This window comes from Pan paniscus, chromosome 8 (genome assembly GCF_029289425.2).
Source record: "Pan paniscus chromosome 8, NHGRI_mPanPan1-v2.0_pri, whole genome shotgun sequence".
Classification (NCBI taxonomy): domain Eukaryota; kingdom Metazoa; phylum Chordata; class Mammalia; order Primates; family Hominidae; genus Pan; species Pan paniscus.
The window spans coordinates 24012651-24038139 of NC_073257.2; the positions used below are offsets into that span (position 1 = coordinate 24012651).

General features: G+C 38.2%; 1 protein-coding gene across 2 annotated transcripts in view; it reads right to left on the bottom strand.

Annotated features, from left to right (window-relative positions):
- The window catches only part of USP6NL (USP6 N-terminal like), a 140239-nt gene that overhangs the window by 29596 nt on the left and 85154 nt on the right, over positions 1-25489 (bottom strand). For both annotated transcript variants that reach the window (XM_055092406.1, XM_034929937.3), the window contains exons 6-12: positions 17695-17802; positions 9753-9862; positions 7470-7518; positions 5744-5864; positions 2463-2557; positions 1808-1873; positions 1610-1709 (exon numbers count right to left, since the gene is read on the bottom strand). In XM_055092406.1, the coding sequence (XP_054948381.1) occupies positions 1610-1709; positions 1808-1873; positions 2463-2557; positions 5744-5864; positions 7470-7518; positions 9753-9862; positions 17695-17802 (649 nt within the window). The remainder of the gene's footprint in view (positions 1-1609; positions 1710-1807; positions 1874-2462; positions 2558-5743; positions 5865-7469; positions 7519-9752; positions 9863-17694; positions 17803-25489) is intronic.

The following is a 25489-nucleotide window of genomic DNA, read 5'->3' on the forward strand; positions in this document are numbered from 1 at the left end:
TTGATCCCTTAACAATCCAGAAAGAAAGTGGGGGGGGAGGGGAGGGAGAGAGGGAGAGAGTAAGAGGAAGAGAGAGAGAGGGAGAGAGAGAGAGAGGGAGGGAGAGAGGGAGAGAGAGAGAGAGAGAGAGAGAGGGAGGGAGAGAGGGAGAGAGAGAGAGAGGGAGGGAGAGAGGGAGAGAGAGAGACAGGGAGGGAGGGAGGGAGAGAGGCAGGGAGAGAGGAAGAGAGGGAGAGAGGGGGAGGGGGAGAGGGGGAGAGGGGTAGGGACTGGGGGAGAGGGGTAGGGACTGGGGGAGAGGGGTAGGGAGGGAGGGAGAGAGGTGGGGGGTGGGGAGGCAAAAGGCGGTGTGGGGGGGCCGGTGCGGGGAGGAAGGAAAAGAGATTTCACGAGATCAGATGACAGACTTGAATCCTGGAAGACACATAGTCAATTGTTTTGTTCTGGTGCATTAGTTGGGGAAAGAAGAACTGAGTATAAGGGAAGTGAACCACAACAATTCTGAGTCCTTTTCTTGAAAAAACTAAACATAACAAAAGTACTTTTAAAGGGCATTTTCATTCCTATCTAAAGTATGGATAATCTGGCACTCCTGCAGTCCATGCTTTTCAAGTAAGCAACCAACCAATCTTATAGTAAAGTCCGTAACATGTACTTACAACAATGCCAAGCACAGCAGAGAGAAAAACTATAAACAAGACCCTGTGCACTCAATTAGTTTATAATTTAGTTGGGAAGCGGAACAGATCATTCAAGAATAACCTAAGAGAGTTGAGTGCACAATGAACATGAAACTATGTGGTATGACCTGGATTAGAAGTACGTGTACGTATGAAGCTCTAGAGCTTTCAGTGATTTTCTTTTCTGCATAGCTACAAGAGAACTCACAGAATTTTTAAGGCTGAATTGAAACTTTAAAGATGAACAAGGTTCTTCATGAAAAAAAATCTCATTTCTTTATTTTAAAGTAAGGCATAACATATCAAATTTATAGAGCCCTTAAATATATTTCAACTGAAGACTAAAAATTCTCCAGTTTTCTTTTTTTTTTAATCTTGCTGCATTTATCTGCCTATAGACACTGGCTGAACTTGCCCCAGAGGCCATAATGCACTGAGGTAGACAAGTGGGTCTGTGTGCTCCCACCCACAGTTCAGCTGGGTGCTATTCTCCCTGGATGAAGGAAACAGTAATAGAAAACGTTCTCTCCAGCCCTTTGAACTAAGGGGCCTGGTTTCTTTCGTCTTCCTTCTCTTACTGCCAACTTGAGATTCAGACTGATGAAAAGGACTAGGGATCCCAGTGGAAACAAATACTTAACGAAAAATATTACTAGTGAAACCAACTAACTGCATTCTATAAAAGTGTGAAAATGACACTAATATAAACAGAAAAGAACCAAAGACCTTTGCAGTGAAGTAAGCTTCTAGTCATGAGAAAGAACTTACAAAAGTACATTACCAATTGATGATAATTTCTCCACTGATTTTCAAAAAAATTTAAACCACTATTAAAAGACAATGAATTTGAAGTGGGTGGGGAATGAGAAATCAAGGTTAAATAAGCCTCAATTTTTAATGAAATTTTAAGAGTTTAAGCATTTTCTTACTTTTGTGTAATTTTAAGATGGTGTAAGACATAGCAGTAAGAACTCGTTCTCCTTCAAAGATGTAGATATCCCATATTCTGAGGTTTAGTGTAAAGGGAGTCTACAATTAAAAGCAAAACAAAACAAAAATAAGGTTAACAGCTTCCCCTCACCTTGTATTTATAATTTTATGACTGAGTTTTGTAAATAAATACTTACACGATCAAGGAAACACTGAAAAAACCATTTCATTGTGTAAAAACTTGTGTAGATTTCTTGAGAATCCTGAAAAAACAAAGAGCTCACAATTTATGGATTGTAGCAAACTAAATTTAACAAAATAATACTAAGTTAGGAAGGCTGTTGGATGCAGCTATCAAAGCTAAACACATTTACTTCTCAAAATCACTCCAAGAATAAATTCCTCTTATGACAGGACTGTAATACAACAGTTAGATTCTCTTTAATATATTTTACAGTGAGCTTTCTTTGTTTTACTAAACTACTGTGTTTTATAGTAAGGCATATATATATAGTTCACTAACAACGAGTTTCTGTGACCCTGAAAAAATACCTTTTGTACAATGAAAAAACCTCCAAAACAACTGGGAGATCCCATATCTTTAAATTATCACATTGTTTGTATTATTAGCTTCAAAGAAGTTCAAATCCCTCAGTAAGAACTGTGATAGCCTGTCAATATTAAATTTTACAAATCTAATGGTTTGTAAACAACTGGGAATTATAACTGCATAGTAAATGAAATGGATGACACTATAAATTAATAAGGTAATTGGACCAAAGACAATTTAATTATCCCAGCTTTTTTTGGGTGGTGGGTAGGTGGGTGTAAGTCAGTGGCACATCTACCTACCAAGTGTTGCTTAAGCTTGGACAGAAATTTGTTCAGTATTTTTTCATGATGTTCTTGAAACCTCAAGAGTTTAGGAAAACCTTGGACAAAAAAGCCTAGAATACAAACATAAAAACAACACTTCATAAACAATACCAACAAAACCCTCCAATCTTAAAACACAACATATTTCATTTGTAACTGTCAAAAATAAAAAGAAACATTCAGTAGTTACCAAAATATTTTTTCTCTCCACCCAGGAAATAACTGTATATAAGCTTTGGGTAATGAAACTTTTAGCCTAGGATTTGTTTGCTAAAGATCTTCTATAACTTTGTATTTTTGAATTTAAAGGGAAACCTTAAAAAAAAAAAAAAAAAAGGACACTGAAGACATTTATCAAGATTATCTGTTCTTTTAAGATATTGGGCCATATCTTAAATGCATATATTTGTAATATATTATTCCAACCCTGACTAGTCATTTTGTTTTACTCTTAATATGTTAAATAACAATTTATTACTTTTTTCAGGCTTACTCTAAGAATTTCATTAGTATAAAGTTCCCAAAGTTTTAAATCGCTTTTTAATCCTTTCCTAAAAAGCTGTATTTAACATCTGCTAAAAATACAGGCACTAGATGATCAATGTTATATCCAAAATGGTATTTTATCCCAAGTGACTATACAATATAATCTATATCTAAGAAGTAACAAATTACAAATGGTTAGCATTAATTTTGTGTATTTAACTCATTGAAGTTTACATCTATTTTTCTTCATGATATTCTATACAATCCATTAAAAAGAAAGTCCACTCAACAGACTTGATGATTCTTCTACATTAGGATCCAACCTGGGTTCCATGCAACTTTGAAAGATGTTAACAGACGTTCTATGCTTTTGAAAAAGAAACCAGAGGACACATTTACATCCTTCTTAGATATTCATGAGGCATTTTAGCTTATTAATGTTCTTGCCTTTTAGACTTAATGAAACTTGTTTTTCTTTCACTCAGTCTCCCACACTTATGTGATCTTGGAGTCCATTTTCCCCCCAGAAAGTCTGCTGCCCCAAAATGAAACTATTCCACCAAAAACCTGAGGCACATGCTATTGGGCAATGGTGCTTTACAATCTACTGGGCAGAATTATTTCTTAACTAGTTCTCAGTTTTCTAGGGTGTGTGTAAAAATTTCCAGAGACAGAGATTCTATTTCTCCTTTAGTAATATTTTTCAGTGAAATTGTTTCATTAAAAAAAATCCGTATCTATCAGTGCCACTTTCATAGTCAATTTGATAGGAATGGAAGTTGAAAAATTTTCAAGAAAAGTCTAATTTTCGAAAAGTCAATACAGTTCAGTAATAACTAGCTCAAGAATGCTAAGAAGCCTCACAGTTCTTCATTTTCCACTGATGTTCCAGATCTCATATTTTATATTTTCATCCTTAGCTTCAATTCCACACATTTATAAGTGAAACCACCTTCACACTAGAAAGTAACCTTTAGTTATAAAATTTCATAGGCAGACATAGAAACAAACATCTCTAAGTATAAACTGACCCTTAATAATGAGCCAAACTACATTCTAAGTAGTTAGGATAGTAGAATTAATATTGTTTTATAGATTAGTCTAGTGACAATAATTGCTGAAGGTAAGCTATCAAACAGGTTTAAAAGAAATGACCACTTCCTAAAATTGGACAGTCTTGGACACAATTACATACCAGTTAAATTTGCATTCTATTGTACCTCAAGACAGATCAGCAACACAATCCCACGGGAAAGCAAAATAAAGACTGACAGGGAAGAGCGGCTTTCTTCAAGATGCCTTTTGGAATGATACTGCCTACTGGATGGCAACTCAATATAATAACATGTCTTACTTTTAGAGTCTATTTACTAGATGCAAAGCGCCCAGACCCAGTTACCATGCAGATGATATTTGTTAAGTAATTGGCAAGAAACACTAAGGGAGAAAGACAAATGCAAACACATACATACCCCCCTCACTCTTCCACACACACACAATATCCTCACATGGTCAGAGTGTGAGACTTCACAAACAATGGGCTATAGAAAGTCATAATTTTGAAAATATTAAAACAGTACTTTAAATATATAGCAGGTTCCTCACCACACAAAGCTTATTCACAAACTGAACTTGGAAGATCCATTCTTAGAATAACTAGTGTTAAAATTATTTTAAATTTGATATTAACACTTAGAATAACTAGTGTTAAAATCATTTAAATTTGATGGCACTGGGAAAATAATTTTGCATTATATGAACAAATGCCACTTTTATTTCCAAGACAAGTTGTGATCTAAGGGTGGGGGCTGTGGCTCACACCTGTAATCCCAGTATTTTGGGAGGCTGAGGCGGGAGGTTCACTTGAGTCCAGGAGACTGAGACCAGCCTACTCAACATAAGGAGACCTCATCTCTACAAAAAATTTAAAAAATTAGCCAGGCATGGAGGCACATGCCTGTGTGGTTCCGGATACTAGAGAGGCTAATGAGGCGGGAGGATGGCTTGATCCCAGGTCAAGACTGCAATGAGTCACACCACTGCACTCCAGCCTGTGTGACAGAGCAAGACCCTGTCTCAACAGTTGTAATCTAAACTCTCTGAAATAAAGTTTATTGCTTAATTTGGCAAAAACAAGGAAACAGTTATTATAAACAGTGTTAACTTGAAAACCAAAAAATCAGCAGGTTCTGAGATATTAAATAATCGAGTGCCTAGAACACGTTATCAACCTTTTATTTAAAGTGGAACCAATTTTATGTGAAAAAACAAAAACTACACTTGAAATATAAAACTACTTAATTATTACCTTTTCTTTAAAAACCTAAGTGTCATTTCTCAATTACTGTTTTTTTGACAAGTTGTTATATATCACAATATCCAGTCAATGGTAAACATTTCACTGAAATGATAATTTCATGACCATCTAAAAGTTTTGATTAAAAGGCATCTTTTATTTCTCCCAATAATATACCTGTTCTTAAATTCCTCCAAACCTAAATTAGTTTCTTTTGACCAAGGGCAAGTAAGGAAGAATTTTAAAATGCCAACAATATACCTTGGAGTAAAGACAAAGGAAAATAAATGTAAATGTTTTAGAAAAGTTCAATAATGAAAAATGAAAGAAGAAACTAGTAACAAATACTAATGAACTCAACGAGCCCTGAGACATTAAATTTGCTGTATGTAACTCTTGCAAGCATCTTTGGTTTTGTTTTAATCTACTTTTTTCCCTACCTTGATTGTTTAGATAAAGCACAGGGTTTTCTTACCATGCATGGCATGTTTAGGGCCTGAGAAGAGTTTGACCAGAGCCCAGAAGGCATCTTCCTCGTTCATATACATGAGGAGTAAAGCTGTGATCTGGCTCATCCCCTGACAATACCCGACTTCCTGGGGAGCAAAGGGGAACACAGAAGCTGGGGAGTTCAGTCGAATTACATGCATATGTACAGAGAAAAAGCTACTCTATAAAAACCAGAAAATGCCTACACACATCGTTTAATGGTCCATTCTAGAGACAAATACTATACTCTTTACAGTATTATGCCACATAAGAGAATAAAATTGTGCTAAAAAATAAATGCACAGGTACAAAGTCTAAATTGCTACATATTTTTATTGGACTCTGTTCAATACTGTCACATTTTCTTTAAAGAGTGATAATATTTATTTCACTTTATGTATGATTCTTAGCTCACTATTTCTCCTTTGCTCAGTTGCTGGCAAAGTCTCCCCTTCTACAATACCCAGTATGCTGTCTTGTCTCCTCTAGATTTCTGAACCCTTAAGCAGACACATCTTGGGATGCCCATGCACAGTCTATGCCTCCTCTCTAAGAAATACCCACTCTCCCCATAGTCCCTGCTTATGATGTGGCCTTAAGGATTCATGCTTGTGCCACAGGAACCACAGCTAATGGACCAGAAGAGGACAGCTGACCCCAGGGGAACAGTTATTTGGTTGCACTGACTCATCAGACACTGTCTCTATGAAATGTGAACAAAGCCAGAGACTGTAATCAGATGGGGGTACGTACTGGAACAGAATGCTCACAATGAGTCTGTGGGTGCAATCTGAGCCACAGTATAACTGGCCAGTAGGCAAAGGAAGCAATCTGGAGAGAGAAACAGTGAACTGAGCAGTTCACAGAGATCATCTGAGATACTGAGTGGCCCCCAGAATGGGAGAGATGGAAGGTGCAGCTTTCCTTCTCACCAGAGGCTTCCCACCTTCCAGCTCCAATTCCGGTGAGGCCCAACTAGTGCTTCCTTCCTATGAGATGTCCTTTTAAAAACCCCTTTTTAACTTTTCCTAGTTTGAGCGAATTTCTGTTCTCATAATTTAAAGGTTTTAACTACAATAGAAATTATACATCCCAAGGTTCAAAGGTCCTCCCTGGGACCTAGTCAACAAGTATTCATTTAACACCCACATTAAGTCCAACACAAACTAATCTATCCCAGATTATCTTCTCCCCCAACAATGCTGAATGCCTTAAGAAGAGCGTGTCTATTACCAAAGAGTTCAGCCTCCTCCTGGGGATAGCCAGTAAGGGCATAGTTACCTTGTTTGGACCTCACCTAATAGATAAATGTGATTGTGAAAAGTAACCTCCCAAGAGCAAAGAGAGTTATAAAAAGTCAAGCAAAAATTAACCAAGCCACCCACTTCCTGTCCTTCTACCCTGTATATCTGCTTAAAAATAAAAACAAAACAACATAAAACATTACAAAGCAAAACAATATGGAGGGAGAGAGAAAAGGTGAGACTCACTGGCATACTGTGGTCATATTTAGGTTCTTCCACTTCAGAATCAGCTCTGCTCTAAGGCCCTAGGGTTATCACAGGGTTTCAGCTTAAAAAGATCCACAGAGCTAAAGAGACCATGGAGACCACCTAGCTCTGAGATGCAGAAATGTGCCCACAGGGCCCTGCTAAGTAGGGAGTGTCTCAGAATACAACTCAAAGACCTTGGGTAGGCAGGCCCCAACTTACCGTGTTATAAATAGAATAGGCAGCAAGCACATGGAATAAGGATTGTTGCCTAGAGAAAAAAACTTACATTAAATACAATTTAGTAATTTCACATATTTTAAAAATTACAAACTTAAAAAAATAAACCAAAGACTGACTGAAAACAGATAATCCAGATAAAATTACTAATGTAATAAATTATCCCAAGTTCAAATTCAAACAACACTCTAAAAAGTCTAAATTCAAGACTAGATAATATTCATTCTGAAAGGATTTATACCAAGAAAACACAAAACACTTCAAAATTCCTAAAATTTGTTGCCTTCTTTTGCTGATCTATCTCACTTTGAGACCCTTCTGATAGAAGCAGCTGGCTTGACAGAATGGTGGAATGGCCTTTTGAAGGCTCAGTGACATTGCCAGCAAGGTACAATACCCTGCAGGGATAGGGTGATGTCCTTGGGATGCTGAATATGCTCCATATCAGGCTCCAATTCAAGGTGCTGTTTTTCCCATAGCCAGGATTCAAGGATCCAAGATTCAAAGGCTGCAAGTAGGAGTGGCTCCACTCATCATTCTCTCTAGAGATCCACTAGCAAAGCGTTTGCTTCTTGGCCCTGCAAGCTTGGGTTCTGCTGGTCTAGAGATCTTAGTTCCAAAAGGAGGAATGCTTCCACCATGAGACATAACAGTGATTCCACTGACCTGGAAGCTGAAACTGCCACCCAACCACTTTGGGCTCCTTATGCCTCTGAACCAACAGGCAAAGAAGGACGTGGCTGTGTGGGCTGGGGGGATTATCCTGATTACTAAGGGGAACATGGGTTGCTATGACACAACAGACACAAGGAGGAGTACATCTGGAATGCAGGAGAACACTTGGGGCATCTCTCACTAGTATCACTGAGCCCTGTGATGAAAGTCAATGGAAAACTACCAATTCAGGCAGAACTGCTAGGTTCAGATTTTCAGGAAGAAAGGTTTGACTTATCCCTCTAGGTAAAGAACCACAACCATCTGAGTGCTTGCTGAGGGCAAAGGGAATATGGAATGGGCAGTGAAACGTGGCATTATAAACACCACCTGTGACCACACGACCAGTCACAGAAGTGATTGCTACAATTATTATGAGTATTTCTTCCTTACTTTTTTGTAAATATGCTTGTATATATACCAACAAATATTTTCTTCTTCCCTCTCTTTTACCTTATCATCTAACATAAGGTATCTTAATAACAGTCAACTTTATACCACAGTGTGTAAGTTACAGGATACTAAAGCAGAAGTGTGATCATCTCCCAAAGACTTGGCATCCTCACGTGGGGAAAGAATTAGCACATTTCAGCTGTGAGCAGAATAATGGTATCATGTTAGGTGGAAGGATGACTTGGTTACTATCTTACTTGGAAATTGTTTAAGGTGGTGTGTGTGAGTGCCAAGTTGACAAGGCTGGACTGCAGTGGTTGGCTTTGGGTGTCAACTTGGCTAAACAACAATCCCCAGATATCCAAAACACTGATCTAGGTGTCACTGGGAACGTATTTTGTAGATTGATAAAAATCCATAATCTGTTAACTTTAGGAGAGATTATCCTAGAAGATCTGGGCAGGCCTCATTCAATCTGTTGAAAGGCCTTAAGGGCAGATTTGAGGTTTCCCTGAAGAAGAAACTCTGCCTGTGGCCAGCAGCTTCAGCTCATCCCCGAGGCCCAGACTGTCCTTTCCCATGGCCTGCCCTGTGGATTTTGGCCTTGCCTAATCAGCCCCGACAGCTGGAGAAGCCAATACCTTGAAATGTCCTAACATATATCTCCTATTGGTTTCTGTTTCCTGATTAGACTCTCTGACTGATACAGAGATCAGCAAAACTGTACTTCTCATTTATAAGTTGTCATAGCAATGATGTATCAATTCATTAATTTCTCATTTCATGTCCCTTTTTTAAAAAAAGTTTCATTTATGCATGGGCGTCAAGGTTATAGAGATATATTTATCACTGACAAAGTTTTTACACACACTGTCATTCTTCTATGACTTCTAATGAAAGTATCTACTATATTTCTAAGAATCCCTAGATTATAAAATGAGTCTTTACCAATTTTATAGCACATGCTATATCAAAGGTTAAAAAATTTAAGTTAAATTAGATCTTAAGTTTCACACAACACGGACGCAAATGATCTGCAAAAGTTTAAACCTTTAGGACCTAAATCGAAATTACAGTCTATAAAGGCATTCTAATTTTAAGTTAATAAAGACTATTTATAAATGCGATTAACATTTCATAATATTAAACTTTACTCACTTAACACCATATCTGTCTCTAAACATAATGTGGTCCCGAAATGTGCGGTTGACATCCAGGTCTATTTGTCTGATGTCAGGTGAACAGCCCCGTGCTCTGTGTTTTAATTTCTGAAGAGAAAAAGAGAGAACAGAACAGATTTTTATGGAAATTAGTTGCTGAAAACTCTATGACAAATAATAATTCTCATTAAAAAGTTTTTGGTTTAAAAAAATCACTCAATGGTTAAAAAAAATCAAAACTATATATACAAAAAGGTACACAATAGAAACTTTCCCTCCCCTCCATTCCCCCATTTCTCCTACTGCCTGCTTCTCCCTCTTCCCCTACCTTCCTTCTCTTCCATCCTGTCTATCTAGTTAATTTTAATTTAGGATAGAGAACTTTTCAGAGTTGGCATTGCTGAACTATGTGAAAGTTCTTCATGGCTGAGCCATGCAGTCTGTTATGATTTCTTGTTTCTTTCCAGGATGATGCTTTTGTTTTCCTTGAAGCTAATCATTGCCTTGTTTCTCAATTTGCTTTGTTTCCCACCTAATTCAATCCTAAGCTCACTATAAACGGTATAATCTCCTCAGATGATGTTCCAGTAGAGTAGGTGTTCCACCAGCTTCATCTTGCTGTCTGCTGCTCCTGCCTGTGCGGCCGGACCTCTGGGCCTGCTCCTGCCTGTGCGGCCGGACCTCTGGGCCTGCTCCTGCCTGTACAGCCTGATCTCTGGGCCTTCTCCTGCCTGTGCAGCCTGACCTCTGGGCCTGCTGCACAGCTCAGGTCTTGGAGCCTCCCTTCTCCACCTGCTGGGGTGGTTTTCTCCCATGTTGGGCCCCCTGTTTCCTGGTCTCCTATCTTTTTTTCTCAGGTTCTTCCCTTGCTCTGCAGGAACACACCCTTTAGTAGCTCCTGTGAAAGGCTATATGGAAGATAAAATTTTTGAAACTTTGAATATCTGATCATTCTACCCTCTTATTTAACTATTTGGCTGTTTTAGAATTCTAAGTTGGAAAATATTTTTGCTCAAAAGGCACAGCTTCACCGTCTTCTGGCTTCCAGTGTTGCTATTCTGTTTCTTTATGTGCAATCTGCGTTTTCTCTCTAGAAGCTTGTAGGAGTTTCTCTCTCCACGTATTGAAACTTCACATTTCAGTACTGAGTTTGGATCTATTTTTATCCACAGGGTTGGGCACTTAGTGAATCCTTCCAATCTTAAAAACTCCTACCCAAATCTTTCAGCTCTCAGACATCTTCAACAATTCATGTGTCAATTTCTTCATCTTCCCTTCCTGTAGGGTCCAGCCCCATAGGGTCGGTGAGTTTCTCCCCGTGTGTGGCGACGAGAGAGTGTAGAAATAAAGACACAAGACAAAGAGATAAAAGACAGCTGGGCCCGGGGGACCACTACTACCAATGCGCGGAGCCCGGTAGTGGCCCCGAATGTCTGGCTGCGCTGTTATTTATTGGATACAAAGCAAAAGGGGCAGGGTAAAGAGTGTGAGTCATCTCCAATGATAGGTAAGGTCATGTGGGTCACGTGTCCACTGGACAGGGGGCCCTTTCCTGCCTGGCAGCTGAGGCAGAGAGAGAGAGGGAGACAGAGAGACAGCTTACGCCATTATTTCTGCTTATTAGAGACTTTTAGTACTTTCACTAATTGACTACTGCTATCTAGAAGGCAGAGCCAGGTGTACAGGATGGAACATGAAGGCGGACTAGGAGCGTGACCACTGAAGCACAGCATCACAGGGAGACGGTTAGGCCTCCGGATAACTGCAGGCGAGCCTGACTAATGTCAGGCCCTCCACAAAAGGTGGAGGAGCAGAGTCTTCTCTAAACTCCCCCGGGGAAAGGGAGACTCCCTTTCCCGATCTGCTAAGTAGCCGGTGTTTTCCCTTGACACTTACGCTACTGCTAGACCTCGGTCCGCCTGGCAACGGGCGTCTTCCCAGATGCTGGCGTTACCGCTAGACCAAGGAGCCCTCTGGTGGCCCTGTCCGGGCATAACAGAAGGTTCGCACTCTTGTCTTCTGGTCACTTCTCACTGTGTCCCCTCAGCTCCTATCTCTGTATGGCCTGGTTTTTCCTAGGTTATGATTATAGAGCGAGGATTATTATAATATTGGAATATAGAGTAATTGCTACAAACTAATGATTAATGATATTCATATATAATCATATCTAAGATCTACATCTGGTATAACTATTCTTGTTTTATATTTTATTATACTGGAACAGCTCGGGTCCTCAGTCTCTTGCCTCAGCACCTGGATGGCTTGCCGCCCACACTCTCCCTCCATTCCCATTTTCTTTTTCTGAAACTCTTATTATTACAGTCTGGGAACTCCTAGGCTATCATCTAATTTTCTTGTATTTTTCTGCATTATTTTACATCTCTTTGCTTTTATAACTGACATTCTGGGAATTTCTTCAATTGTCATTTTCAATTAAGTTTTTCATTACTAATATTTGTTATATTCATAAGCTCTGTTGTTTTTGAGTGTTCCTTTTTATAGCATTCTATACTTGTTTTATGGATGCAGTATCTATTTTTCTCTGAAGATATTAAAAATAGTTTTTTAGATTCTCTTCTTTACACTATAATCTGTTTCTTACAAGCTGCTTTCTTCATTTGCTTCCACTTGTCTTTCACGTTAGCTCCCTTCTTCAAATGAACAGCAAAACTTCGTTTTCTGCTTTTGTTTAAAAGTGGGACACAAAAAAGCTGCATGCCTGGATGAGGCTTCCTGACTGTGATCCTGCTCGTGGAGGGATGTGGCCAAGCAGTTGGACTGGGGTTCCCTGAAGTCAGTACCTTTGGGTTTATTTTCTTATGCTGATCACATCCCCCACAGAACGCTCTTCCAATCTCCTGTCAGGAAGACAAGCACCTGGCTGCTAGTGATCTGGGAGGTGAGTTGAGGAAAAAGGCTGGACTGTCCAAAATTTAAACTACTCAACTCCTCTGCTTTCATGACAGCAGCTCACCCTCAGCAAGGTCTGCGTTTTCCCTAGTCCAGAGGCCCTCTGTTTCATCCTCGCCAAATAACAAACCTCCAGTCTTGGGCTAGCACTGAGGGAGCTAAGGAGCTCTAACTGCTTCTGAAACAGACTTTCAACCACTTCTGTGTTTAGCTTCACCTCCACTTCCAGAGGTTCCTGCAGTTGGCAATTACCAAGCCTTACGGAGATTCTGAGCTACTAATCAGGTTGCTTCTCCAATTCCCACTGCCAGCCTAGGATTTAGCTTCCTCAGGTTTGCTAAGTTTACTAAATGTCTGTCTGCAATCTCATTTTCCAAAACTAGTAGCTGTTAAGCATCTCCCATTTTCTTATTTCTGTGGGTTTGCCTTTTTATAATAAAAACTCTGCTATCAATTTAGTGGCATTTCAAGGGAAAGGGAGCTAAATGAGTATGTTGAATCTCCCATGTTTAAACAGATGGGAGATTAAAATTTAACCATGTTTAATATAAATAAGAATTTATATACATATGTTATATTGACCTATTTACCATGTACTGGTAATACGGACTTCTGCTTGAATCAATTCCAATAAATATACATAAAAACATAACTGTTCCCGACTTCAGCTAAAAGTGGAAAGAAGGTTATCTGGGCATGTCTATTATAAGGCTATCTGGGCATGTCTAGAATAAGGCTATTTGGGCATGTCTAGAATAAGTATGTGTATGTTAAGTGTTTTATGAGTCTGTGTATTTTTGTGTATTGAAGCTCAGAGAAGGGGCTTCTGCAGCTTTTTAAAACAGGAAGAACAGCCACAGTATGTTTCAGAATTCTCAAGACAGAGGAAGACATTTAGAGTATTGTATTAGATTCATATGGCCACTAAAATATTATTGTATATTATTTCTGGAAAAGGTGGTTCAGAAGATATTATAAAAATTTAGCTTGAAAAATAAATCTGTACATATTTACATATAAATCCAAAAATCTCTTCCATCTTTTTTTTAAAGATAATGGGCAAGGCCGGGCACAGTGGCTCACGCCTGTAATCCCAGTGCTTTGGAAGGGTGAGGTGGGGGGATCACAAGGTCAGGAGATGCAGCCCATCTTGGCTAACACGGTGAAACCCCGTCTCTACTAAAAATGTGAAAAAAAATAACCGGGCATGGTGGCGGGCACCTGTAGTCCCAGCTACTCAGGAGGCTGAGGCAGGAGAATGGTGCGAACCCAGGAGGCGGAGCTTGCAGTGAGCCGAGATCGCGCCACTGCACTCCAGCCTGGGCAACAAGAGTGAGACTCAGTCTCAAAAAAAAAAAAAAGAAAGAAAAAACAAAAAAGATAATGGGCAAGTAAAGAGGTTTCAATTGTTGTTCTACAGGCTTCCTTGTAAAAGATGAGATGTCAAAACACAGGAAGAAAATGTTTGACAAGACATGATAAAATAAAATGCCTTAAAATAAAAGTTAATAGGAAGGCAGAAAAGACCCAAACGCATCTATAGTATCAGTTCCTCCAGAGGACAAGAAAATCCATCATAAAAAAGGCCTCATGGTGGAAGAAAAGCCCGGGTAAGTATGTAAAAAATAATAGGTCAGAAATATTATTTATGTCCTAAAATGTTTATAAGCTAATGCATGGAATGCAGGAATCAAACATATTTTTTACTCCTGAATGAAAACAGGTAAACAATTTCTACAGTTACCTTTGAGATTAGGTGGGTTGAGATCCACGAGCGTCACAGTAATATAAAAATGAATACTTTATTTTAAAAAATGGGATCAAATGAACCCATAAACCTGAGGGCAGAAGTACAGTGGAAAGCATTTAGATAAAAAATTGGCATTATTGGCCAGGCACAGTGGCTCACGCCTGTAATCCCAGCACTTTGGGAGGCCAAGGCGGGTGGATCACGAGGTCAGGGAGTTCAAGACTAGCCTGGCCAGCATGGTGAAACCCCATCTCTACTAAAAATAGAAAAATTAGCCGGGCATGGTGGCGGGCACCTGTAATCCCAGCTACTCGGTAGGCTGAAGCAGAGAACTGCTTGAACCTAGGAGGTGGAGGTTGCAGTGAGCCGAGATCACACCACTGCACTCCAGCCTGGGCAACAGAGTGACACTCTGTCTCAAAAAAAAAAAAAAAAATTAGGATTATCATTGTGAGTTTGGCCTACGAGATTACTGAGCCACACTAAGGCTGTGGATGAAGCTGTTTTCCACTATGGTCTGATCCTATACCATCTGTAAGGTACACTGCTAAATGCAAGAGAGAAAAATAAAAATGAGATAACAGAAGAGGAAAACATATTAGATGGGAGCAGCCAAGACAGCTTGGATAGTAAATCCTACCCCTGCCACTTGCTAACCTTGGGGTGAAAAGTCACCTAGCCTTGCTAAGCTCAGTTTCCTCATGTGTAAGATAAATATAATAATGACAAAACCTGCATCTTGGCATGGTTGCAGGAACTAAATGAGGTAATTCCCATAGAGCACTTAGACATAAAAGTATTCAAACAATGTCAGCTCTCCTCATGGTAAAGTAGGTACTTTATTTTAAAATACGGCAATATGAAGCTTCAAGTTAAAACTAATCAGATCCAAATTGGAGGAGATCAGGGAAGGTCTTTGCAATGTGCTTTGAAATTCACCAATCTTTTTCCTTCCTGTAGGAAACAAAGCCCCACCAAGACACCTCCTACTCCATGAAGTCTTCCTGAACCATAAAGGTGATTTCTTTTCTTACCCTCTTTTCAACTCCTACTTTTAGAGTATTTATCACAGACTATTATTAAATATTTCTATGCAACCATGTCTCCTCCAACCTAGAAGAAAAGATTCTTGCCACTGTACCTATTCATCTTCATACGTTCTTCAATACCACCCACAGAGCTTTATGGGGACAAGAAAGGACAAACAGGCCACCAGGGGAACTTGAAGGACTGAATGCTGATAATATGCTGGGTCCAAATAATTTCACCCATCTGAGAAAAGTCTCGGCAGATTAAGAGAAGGTTGTAGTTTTAGTCCTACTGAAGTTCCAGTTCATGGAGGATGTGTGGAGAGAGAGAGAAAGAGTGGATGAGAAAGGAAAAAAAAGTTGGCTAAATAATGATGCTGGGGGAAACTCAAATAGTAAAAATAATATTGATGACAGTGTTGAAAATCATAGGCTTGAAGGTACTGGCAGGCAAGTCATTCTTTTGTTGTAGTTGCTGTCAGATTTTACTAAATGGTTCTCTTGTATTAACTGGCCATCTGATAACTTTATTCTACATAGAAAAAGTCTAAAATATAACTGAAAATTAAGAGTACTATTAGCAGGCAAGCTGGGATGAATAGTGTCCCTCCAAAACTCATGTCCACCAAGAACCTGTGACTGTGACCTCATCTGGAAATGGGGCCTCTGCCGGGGTAATCAAGTTAAGATGAGGCCATCCTGGATGATGGACCCTACATGCAATAACTATTGTCCCTATCAGGAAAGACAGACACACATTCACAGGAGGGAGGATAGCCAGGTGATAAGGAAGACAGGGATGGAGCGATGCCAAAATGCACTAAGGATGGTAGGCCACCACCAGAGGCTGGAAGAGGCCAGGAAGGATGCCTCCCTAGAGCCCTGAGAGAAAGTGTTGTCCTGCTGACACCTTAATTTTGGACTTCTGTCCTCAAGAACTGTGTGAGAGAGAGTTCTGTTGTTTTGAGCCGCTTAGTTTGTGGTACTTGGTTACAGCAGCCCTAGGAAATGAATACAGCATGTAAATAAAGTGCTTTTTCTTTCATTTTCTACTTTCATTATTTAAACAAATACTAACAGAGCACCTACCATATGCTAGGCACACTGTACTAGGTGCTGGGGTTATATTTCATATTATGTTCTCTCAGACATCATGTCCTTTGCCAGGACATGGATGGAGTTGGAAGCCATTATCCTCAGCAAACTAACGCAAGAACAGAAAACCAAATAATGCATGTTCTCACTTATAAGTGGGAGCTGAATAATGAGACTATACGGGCACATGATGAGGAAGAAAACATAGTGGGGCCTGTCAGCAAGGGGTGGAGGTGGGAGGGAGAGCATCAGGAAGAATAGCCAATGAGTGCTAAGGCTTAATACCTAGGTGATGGGATGATCTATGCAGCAAACCACCATGGCATGGCACACATTTACCTATGTAACAAATCTGCACGTCCTGCACATGTGTACCCCTGAACTTAAAATAAAAGTTGAAGAAAAAAAAAATAGCAATTTTTATTTTTTCCCATTTATTCCACATTAATTTTTTTGTACATATTTTCTAAGGAACATATTTCAAAATCTATGGGTCTAAGATTCTTAGATGTAAATCTCTTACTCCTTTCAAAGGTTAATAGAAAATTTAGGTTCAGAAAGGGTATAGCTATGAGATGACAAGGAGATACATTTAAAGCACCTAATTTAAGAAAAAAATTATTACTCAGTCAAAAGTTTAACTTTTTATTAATAAATAATAAAACCTAGAGATACCCTAATAATCTTGGGGGCAAGGTCATCTTTTTTTCATGCTAGAAGAAAAGAATCGTACACAGCAGGTGTTGGTTAAACTGAATTCTGCTGCTGTTTCCCATGAACTCTCAAAGTGATACCACAAATCTCTCCATTAACACCATGTGGCAAACAAGCAGCTATAATTAGGTGTTAGTCCATTTTCCATGCAACCACGTCCTAACATTGATCATCTAATTACTTTAATTGATCATTTATGTATTTGAAAAGCACTTCATACTTATTGATACAGACAATAACATTTTTACTGAAGTATCTATTTAAAATTTAAGAAGTATTTTTGCAATCAAGAAAACAAATAGACCTCCAAAACCTCCAATGCGATAGAATTTTAATATAATTTTAAGTGATCATATGAATATCTTATGTCACCTTGAATGCTAAAAGAAATGGATTTTACTTTTTAATTTCAAAATAACAAGTTAGCTTTAGCTACTCACACTATACAGGTCTCTTGTTTCTTCTTTCATTTTAGGGATCTCAAGAAGGAGGGCCCAGACTTCACCTCTGAGCTGGAGTGGTATTCCTTTGTAAATTCGCCTATGAAACTTATTAAAAGAAAAAGAAACTGAAGGTTACAAACTGAAAAAAACTTAGATTAGTCTCTACAGTTAATCTTGCTAATATTTGTTAGCATTGTATTTTCAAAGCATCTATGGCAATTAATTAATACATTTCAACATGGCACATGGAGGTACTGTCATCTCTGTTTTTAAGATTCTAACAGGGAGACACAGACAAAGAAGGAGAGAGTATAACAAGAAATTGTTAAGAATGCCCAGTGCATTAGCATGTTCAGGCCATTACGGAAGTGTCCCTTAAGTGGCGCAAAAGCAGTCAGTGCTCTTTTTAAAGGTGTGAACATCTGATTTACACATTCCCTGATGGTATAATTAACTTCTTACACACTTTCTGCCTTTTATCCTGCACACCTAAAAGATGCTCCAAACAGCAAAAAGGTTGCCTTGTCCCCAAAATATCCTCATGGATTGTAGAGTGCTAACTCCTAATCTCTTTCCTGCCACCTTCTCACTGGTCTTTCAGAAGATACCAAGCTTCTCCTCATCTATCTGAAAACTCCAGTTAATCCTACTGGCCATCTTCAGTGTTCTCTCTTTCTCACTCTCATTTCCCCTCCCCTGCCCTTTCTCCTTCTTTTCTCTCCTCTTTTCAGTTCTTGCTATTTCTTCAGGAAAACTTTTTTCTTTTTCTTAAATGACATTGATGCTATCTGATAAGACAAAAACAACGATAAATCTTCATCAAGGGAAGACATCACTTTTGAATGAAATTAGGCATGAAACACTGGTATCATCGGCCGGGCACAGTGGCTCACGCCTGTAATCCCAGCACTTTGGGAGGCCGAGGTGGGCGGATCACAAGGTCAGGAGATCGAGACCATCCTGGCTAACACGGTGAAACCCCATCTCTACTAAAACTACAAAAAAATTAGCCGGGCATGGTGGTGGGTGCCTGTAGTCCCAGCTACTCAGGAGGCTGAGGCAGGAGAATGGCGTGAACCCGGGAGGCAGAGCTTGCAGTGAGCCGAGATTGCGCCACTGCACTCCAGCCTGGGCAACAGAGTGAGACTCCATCTCAAAAAAAAAAAAAAAAAAAAAAAAAAGAAACATTTGTGTCATCAACTCCCTCCATCCTTGAAAGTGTACTGCTATTGCCCTAAGAATCTTAAGTTCAATACACCTCTCCGTCTTCTTGTAATTAATTTTTTCCTCAAGTCTAATTACTCAAAATAACATAAAACCTATTACGGTCATCACAATGTTGTGCCTAACACTTTGAAACTTAAAAATAAATGTCCAAACAGGGAAATAATTAAATAAATTATAGCAGAAGCCCTTCAGGTAAGAACTAGTACTCTTATTATCATCGTAATATACTTGAATGTTATGGTTCAGAAAATAAGATGCCAGTTCTAATAATTGAAATATTGAAGAGCTACAATAAGTAGTACACAAGGCTTTAACTATTACACTACTGAGACTTTTTTAAACTAAAGCTTTAGTGACTAAGTCATAAAGCAGCTTTAAGAAACTTCGATCATGTGGTTGAAGGTGAGTGACAAAGTCGAACAACTTTTATTATAAAACAGTGAATACTGTAAGGTTGATTCAAATAATGACTTACAAAATTTGTTTTGTTCTTTTGGTATAAATATAGTATGCCTCAAATTTGAAATTTCAGTAGATAGTGACTACAGTCATAGAAATTTTAATCCCATGCGATCACTTTAACTGGAGGAATATGTACAGAAAGGCTTCATGTTGACCATAAAACTAGACTCGCAACATTTGCCACATGCTCGACAAGCATACGTGGTTAAAAACAAGTGAATTTAAGACTTGTTTTCCCAAAGGAGGTTATGATCTATACCACTTCACAATTATAGTAAACTGTGATTTTAAAGTAATATCATCCACAAAAAGTCACTTCAAATTATCTTCTAAATTTCTAGAGTAAAGATGTCGTACTGCAGGCAACTGATTTGAATAACAGAAAGTGTAGAAATCACTGCAAATGCTAAAAGTAAAATTTTAATAGGAAAGTGTAATATGACTGACTTCAGTGGACCCGAACAAGTAAAATAATGACATTTTTAATGAGTAACATAAGCGCTCTGACACTTATTTCTTAAGCTATATTACTTGAAAAGCCTTCAGACATTATTTTGTTGCTGTTGCTCAATTCTGTACTCAATAATTGTACATAAGTTACTGTACATCATTTATCTTAAAGTTAAATCTACATTTAGGGAAAAAAACTCCATCAAATGGCTGTGATTACATTAAAAAGTAGGAAATTTGGGGGTGGAAATAAAAAATTAATGGTCCCCATACTAGTACAGAGCTAAAATTAAAAATCAGGTACATATGGGAAAGCTTAAGAAACATTGATACAGTGTCACTATCATCATCCATGGCAACAATTAACCCAAATTACTGAGCATTTACCATGCACAAGAAACTATTTTAAGCAACTATTTAACAACTATTAGAAACTATTTAACAACTATTAGAAACTACTTAACAACTATTTAAATAAGAAACTATTTAGTTAAACTTTTATTTTATCCCTTCCCTTTAAGCTATTTATGGATATTTACCTCATTTAATTATACTAACAATTCTATAACTTTAATTATACCAACAACTCAATTTTACCAACATAGAACGTGAATCACAAAGAGGTTAAATAACTTGCCCAAAAGCAAGCACAAGATGTTATAAAAGATGACTGATTTTACAGTTTGTAAAAAAACGATGACCATGGCCCATGGTTTTGCCCAGCTGGACTTACTAAAATACATGGAATAGCGAACAGGAAAGTATCAAGAAAGCCCAAGAGCAGAAAACACTAAAATAATGATAATATAATTACACCAAAAACTTAAAAGGAATATAAAAACGATGTCTTTGGAATCCAAGCAGTAGGTGACAAAACAAAACATGAACACAAAATCACATATAGCAGAAAAAGAATTAAATTATAAGACCCTAAAATAAAAATTTTCTAATTATGCTGTTTTTCAAATACTTGTACTGTTACATGACAGACTAACTTATTACAGTTACATATCTTTCTTCACAAATTTTTAACTATCATAGAAGTTTTACAAACTCTATAAAACAAAGTGGGAATTACCTCCAAACACAACAGTTTGGATGAAATTTGCTTATTCCCCAGAACAGTAGTCCAGTTTACAGTTGTTGATAATCCTTCAACTGACAAAGTGGCATTTCATCTTTTCTACATCAGCCCCATAATGTAGGTTCAGCGGGTGGTTTCCACTTAAAATGTAAGTAAAACAAGATACAGAAGAAAAGTATCTGCCCTAGGTCAAGAAGTTCTACCTTCTTATTACAAATTCGGGGACTTTCTGCCAAATCACACTGTCTTCTAAAAATTATCGCTTTATTAAAGTGGCAGAATTTATCAGTAAAAAGTGATAGCTGGTTGTCCTCAACTCATAAACAAACATCATTCATTCATTCTAAAATGATAACTTGTAATGAATGCCTGCTTTGCGGCCAACGCTTATGAGGTTCTGTGGCTACAAACATGAAAAAGATCTGTGGAGCTCACAGCGTACTGAGAAGAGAAATACGTTAAGCTGATAATTATAACTTAAACAGAGAATCCTTTATCATAAAATACAGTCACATACATGAACTGCTAACAGTGCTGAGCATCATACCCTGACAGGGGAGGTGGTGGTAGAGACAGACTCCCCAGTGAGCCAGAGTGGTAAAAGAAGGACGGTGGGCACCACACTGTCTAGATCTGTGAGAGAAGCTATCAGGGAGTGGCTAGCCCTTCTACAAAAAGATACATACAATTCTAAGAGAGAACTAGAAAAGGGTTAGGGACAAAGTTGCTGGGGTGAGCGCCATGCATCTGCTGTGATGGTCACTTCTTATGGGTCCAACACAGGGACTGTCATCCTGAGCTTATCTTAGAGATAACAGAAGAAAGGAGGAACTAATCCTGTGTGAGAGATGGAAAGGATTTCCTTTAGAGAAAATGACAATAAACTCAATACTGAATAGGAATGTGCCAGGAAGGGAAAAGTGGGGGTGGGAGCAGGGATGTGGATAATGATGAGTCCAACAGTAATAATAACAATTGCTAAAGAACACTTTCTGATTATTTATTATGAGCTGACACTACGCTATGTGTTTCTAAATTAATTCATTCATTGTAATATTACTGCATCCCTAAAAAGGTAAGTACTATTATTAACATATCCATTTCACAAATGAAAAAATTAGGACATAGAAAGGTTAGGTAACTAGCTCAAAAGAAACTGTGTTATAAGAACTCAAATTCAGTCTGAGTCTGACTTCAGAATCCATACTCTTAACAACCATGATAAAGAACTTCTACATATTGAATTGTAACATTTCAGTATTCCAATTTGAAAAGTATCACCTTTAAGATTCTTCTACAAATTTGTTTCATAGATATGATACATAAAATCTTTAAAAAGTCTACAGTAGTCCCACAGAAACATTTAAAAATCTATGGACTTAAAAAAAAAAATTCCAACAAATGACTAATGTTTTCAGTACCTTTTTCTAAACCTTGGTGATTAAAACAGTGACAAGTGTGCAGTCCACATCATTATGACTGCCAGTGAGTAAACTTTTCAGCCCAGGAAGTCTGGCTGAGTTTTGTGCGAGTGTGCGCCATGAAACAGAGGCTCACTCGAGCTGCTTATGCCTTTCACTGCCTCTCCATTTTCTCTAATCATCCCTGCTCCACTGGCTCCTTTGTTTCTGCCTTCAAACAGCAACAGGTCTCCCAAATCTGCATCTAAAAAAGTTTTAAACCATCCACAAGGCCCTACTGTGTTTTATAACTACATTCTACTTCCCTGACAGACACCAAAAGGGAAAGCTGGCATAAAAGATGGTACAGTTAAATGAGCTCTAAGTCTGGACATTCTTTTGCTTGTTGCTAACAAGCTGTGTGACCTTAAGAAATTTATTTCTAGGCAATATGCCTCCATTTTCCAGTCAGTTAAGTTTAAAAAAAATGGTTAATATGGTCTGAAAGGTCCATTCAATTATTTGACCAACAAAAAAATATGTGTATTTGTAGAAGGCACTTTGCTGTGACATAGCTTAGACACAAGTATATCATGACCAGTTAAATCATAATGGTCTCCACTTAACAGAGATCACTTCATAGACTATATTTTTAAAATACAGGCTGGGCACAGTGGCTCATGCCTGTAATCCCAATGCTTTTGGAGGCTGAGCCAGGAGAATCATTTGACACCAGGAATTCGAGACCAGCCTGGGCAACATAGCAAGACCCTATCTCTAGAAAAAAAAATTTTTTTTTTTTTAATTAGCAGGCATGGTGGTGCTTGCCTACAGTCCCAGCTACTTGGGAAGCTGAGGCAGGACAATCACTTAAGCCCAGGAGTTGCAGGCTGCAGAGAACTATAATTGCGCAACTGCACCCCAGCCTGGGCAACAGAGACCGTGTCTCTCAAAAAAACAAAAAAATTTACAATACTACTGTACATAGGGAGGCAGTCACTGTGAGAACAGAGGCAACACAAACAACCTTAACAGAATTTGTGTTTTTTTTTTTCATTAAAGCTTGGGTTCTAAAAATCCAAATATTCCCTACCAGGGCTATATTTTTATTTTAAATATTTTTAGAATTTCTCTGTATTACTACTATATAAGTAAGGAATCTGTGGAGAGAAAACATACTTCTCCTTGAAAGACAAGAAAAAAAAAATGCTAGTTTTTTTTACTTGAATGCAATTTAAAACTAGGTGTGAATTGAAAGCAGTAATTCTTTTAGAAGGTTCATTCTGTTTCACACCAAATTGGGCCATATATATCATCAAATGATTCTAGCATTATAGTTATCGGAGAGTGCTTCAAAATTATACTTCAAAGACATGGCACTGCTAAAATCTCACTTAATGGGAACTGCATTAGCCAGAGTTGCTGTCAGAATAATAGCCCAGTAGAATTGCTCGTTTTTAGAGAGGCTTACATACTTTCATAGGCATATGTAGACCACAGAATAACATAAAGCCATATAATTCTACAAATATTTTATTAGAATGAATGTGAGATTAAAGGATAGGTGCAATGCATTGAAATCTACCCTGTAATTACCACTTGAGCAATCTTTCCACAAAGATGTAAAGTACTTGTCAAATGTAGGCCAATCTGAGACTGCATAATATTAAACAAGAGAACAGATGTTGTAACTAATATTCTACTTTGAACTGTGTCCTCTTAAAAACATCCTGAGTTCTAAACCTAATGCTAAAACAGACAGTTAATAAAATCAACGACCCCAAATGAACTCACCCCTGATGAAAACAAAGTAATATAAGAGCCTAAGGATATTTAGTATGCTCAAAAAGAAAAGGCTCATTAGCTCTGTAAGATACCCATGTCAAAAAGATTCCCATGGTTAAGTAAGTTTCATGTGATTTAAGATCCCTCTTAAAAATTCATACCTCATATTAAAGACTAAATAATCCTACAGTAAAGAAAGAAATCTTGCTTAATTTTTTTTAGTTCAGGTTTTCCCAACTTTATTTAACCAGAGAGCCCTTTCCTCATTTAATAATAAGCAACACATACTGACTGCATACTAAACGCCTGGCACTATTCTATGCTTTACATCAACTAACTTATTTAATCCTCACAACAAGCCTAATGGGGTAGGTAGTACAGCAGAAAAAAGTTAAATGCCTTTCCCAAGGTCATATGGCTAGGAAGTGGCAGAGCTGGGGTTTGACCCATGATAGTCTGCCTCTAGAATCTGCCTCTTCACCATCAGGCTATACTACTGCTTCTGTGGAACTAGTAGAACCCAAGAAACTCATGCTCCCTGGAATTCTCATCAGCAAATGTTGACATAAGATAATCTGTATCTATACAAAAAGGGAAAAGAAAGGATTACACTGAAAAAAGTGTGAGGAATGGACAAAAATCCCAACAGTTAACTCAGTTGTGTTTTGCTAGTAGGACTAAGATTTCTTTTTTTCCTTTAAAATGTTTTTATTGTTCAGCCTTCCTTCAAGAAATTAATAGGGGTAGTTAACATTTACTGAATGCTTGTTCTATGTAAGGTACAATGCTAAGTGCTTTACATGCATTAAATCATGAAATCTTCATCCCTTTGAAATGGGACACTATTATCTCCATTCTGCAGATGAGGAAACTGAGGCTTAGACGTCAGTGGTTCTCAAAATATGGCCCATGAAACCAAAATGATTTTCATAATAAAACTATTTCTTTTTACAGTGCTGACTTTTGCACCGATCATAAAAAAGCTATGGTGAAACTTTTGCACTCATGATAGAAAAGCTATGGTGGTAAAACTACCGGCTCTTGGCACTAATCAAGGCAGCAGTAGTGCTGTACTGTGGAATCAGTGATTCCTCACTCTGTGTTTTAAAAAGTCAGTTTAACTTAAGAATGCCCTCGATGAAGCAGTAAAAAGTGTTAACTTGATTAAATATCAACCCTTGACAGAGGTCTTATTAACATAACGAGCAGTGACGAGACGGGAAGTGCATACGGAGCTCTGTGCTGCACAACCAAGTGCAATGACTGTGTCAAGAAAAAGCGCTTAGGATGAAATTCTTTGAATCATGAACATTTTCACAAACCACTGTTATTACTTGAAAGAATAAGCAACTGCCACTCAAGCACTGGGTATCTGGCAGACATT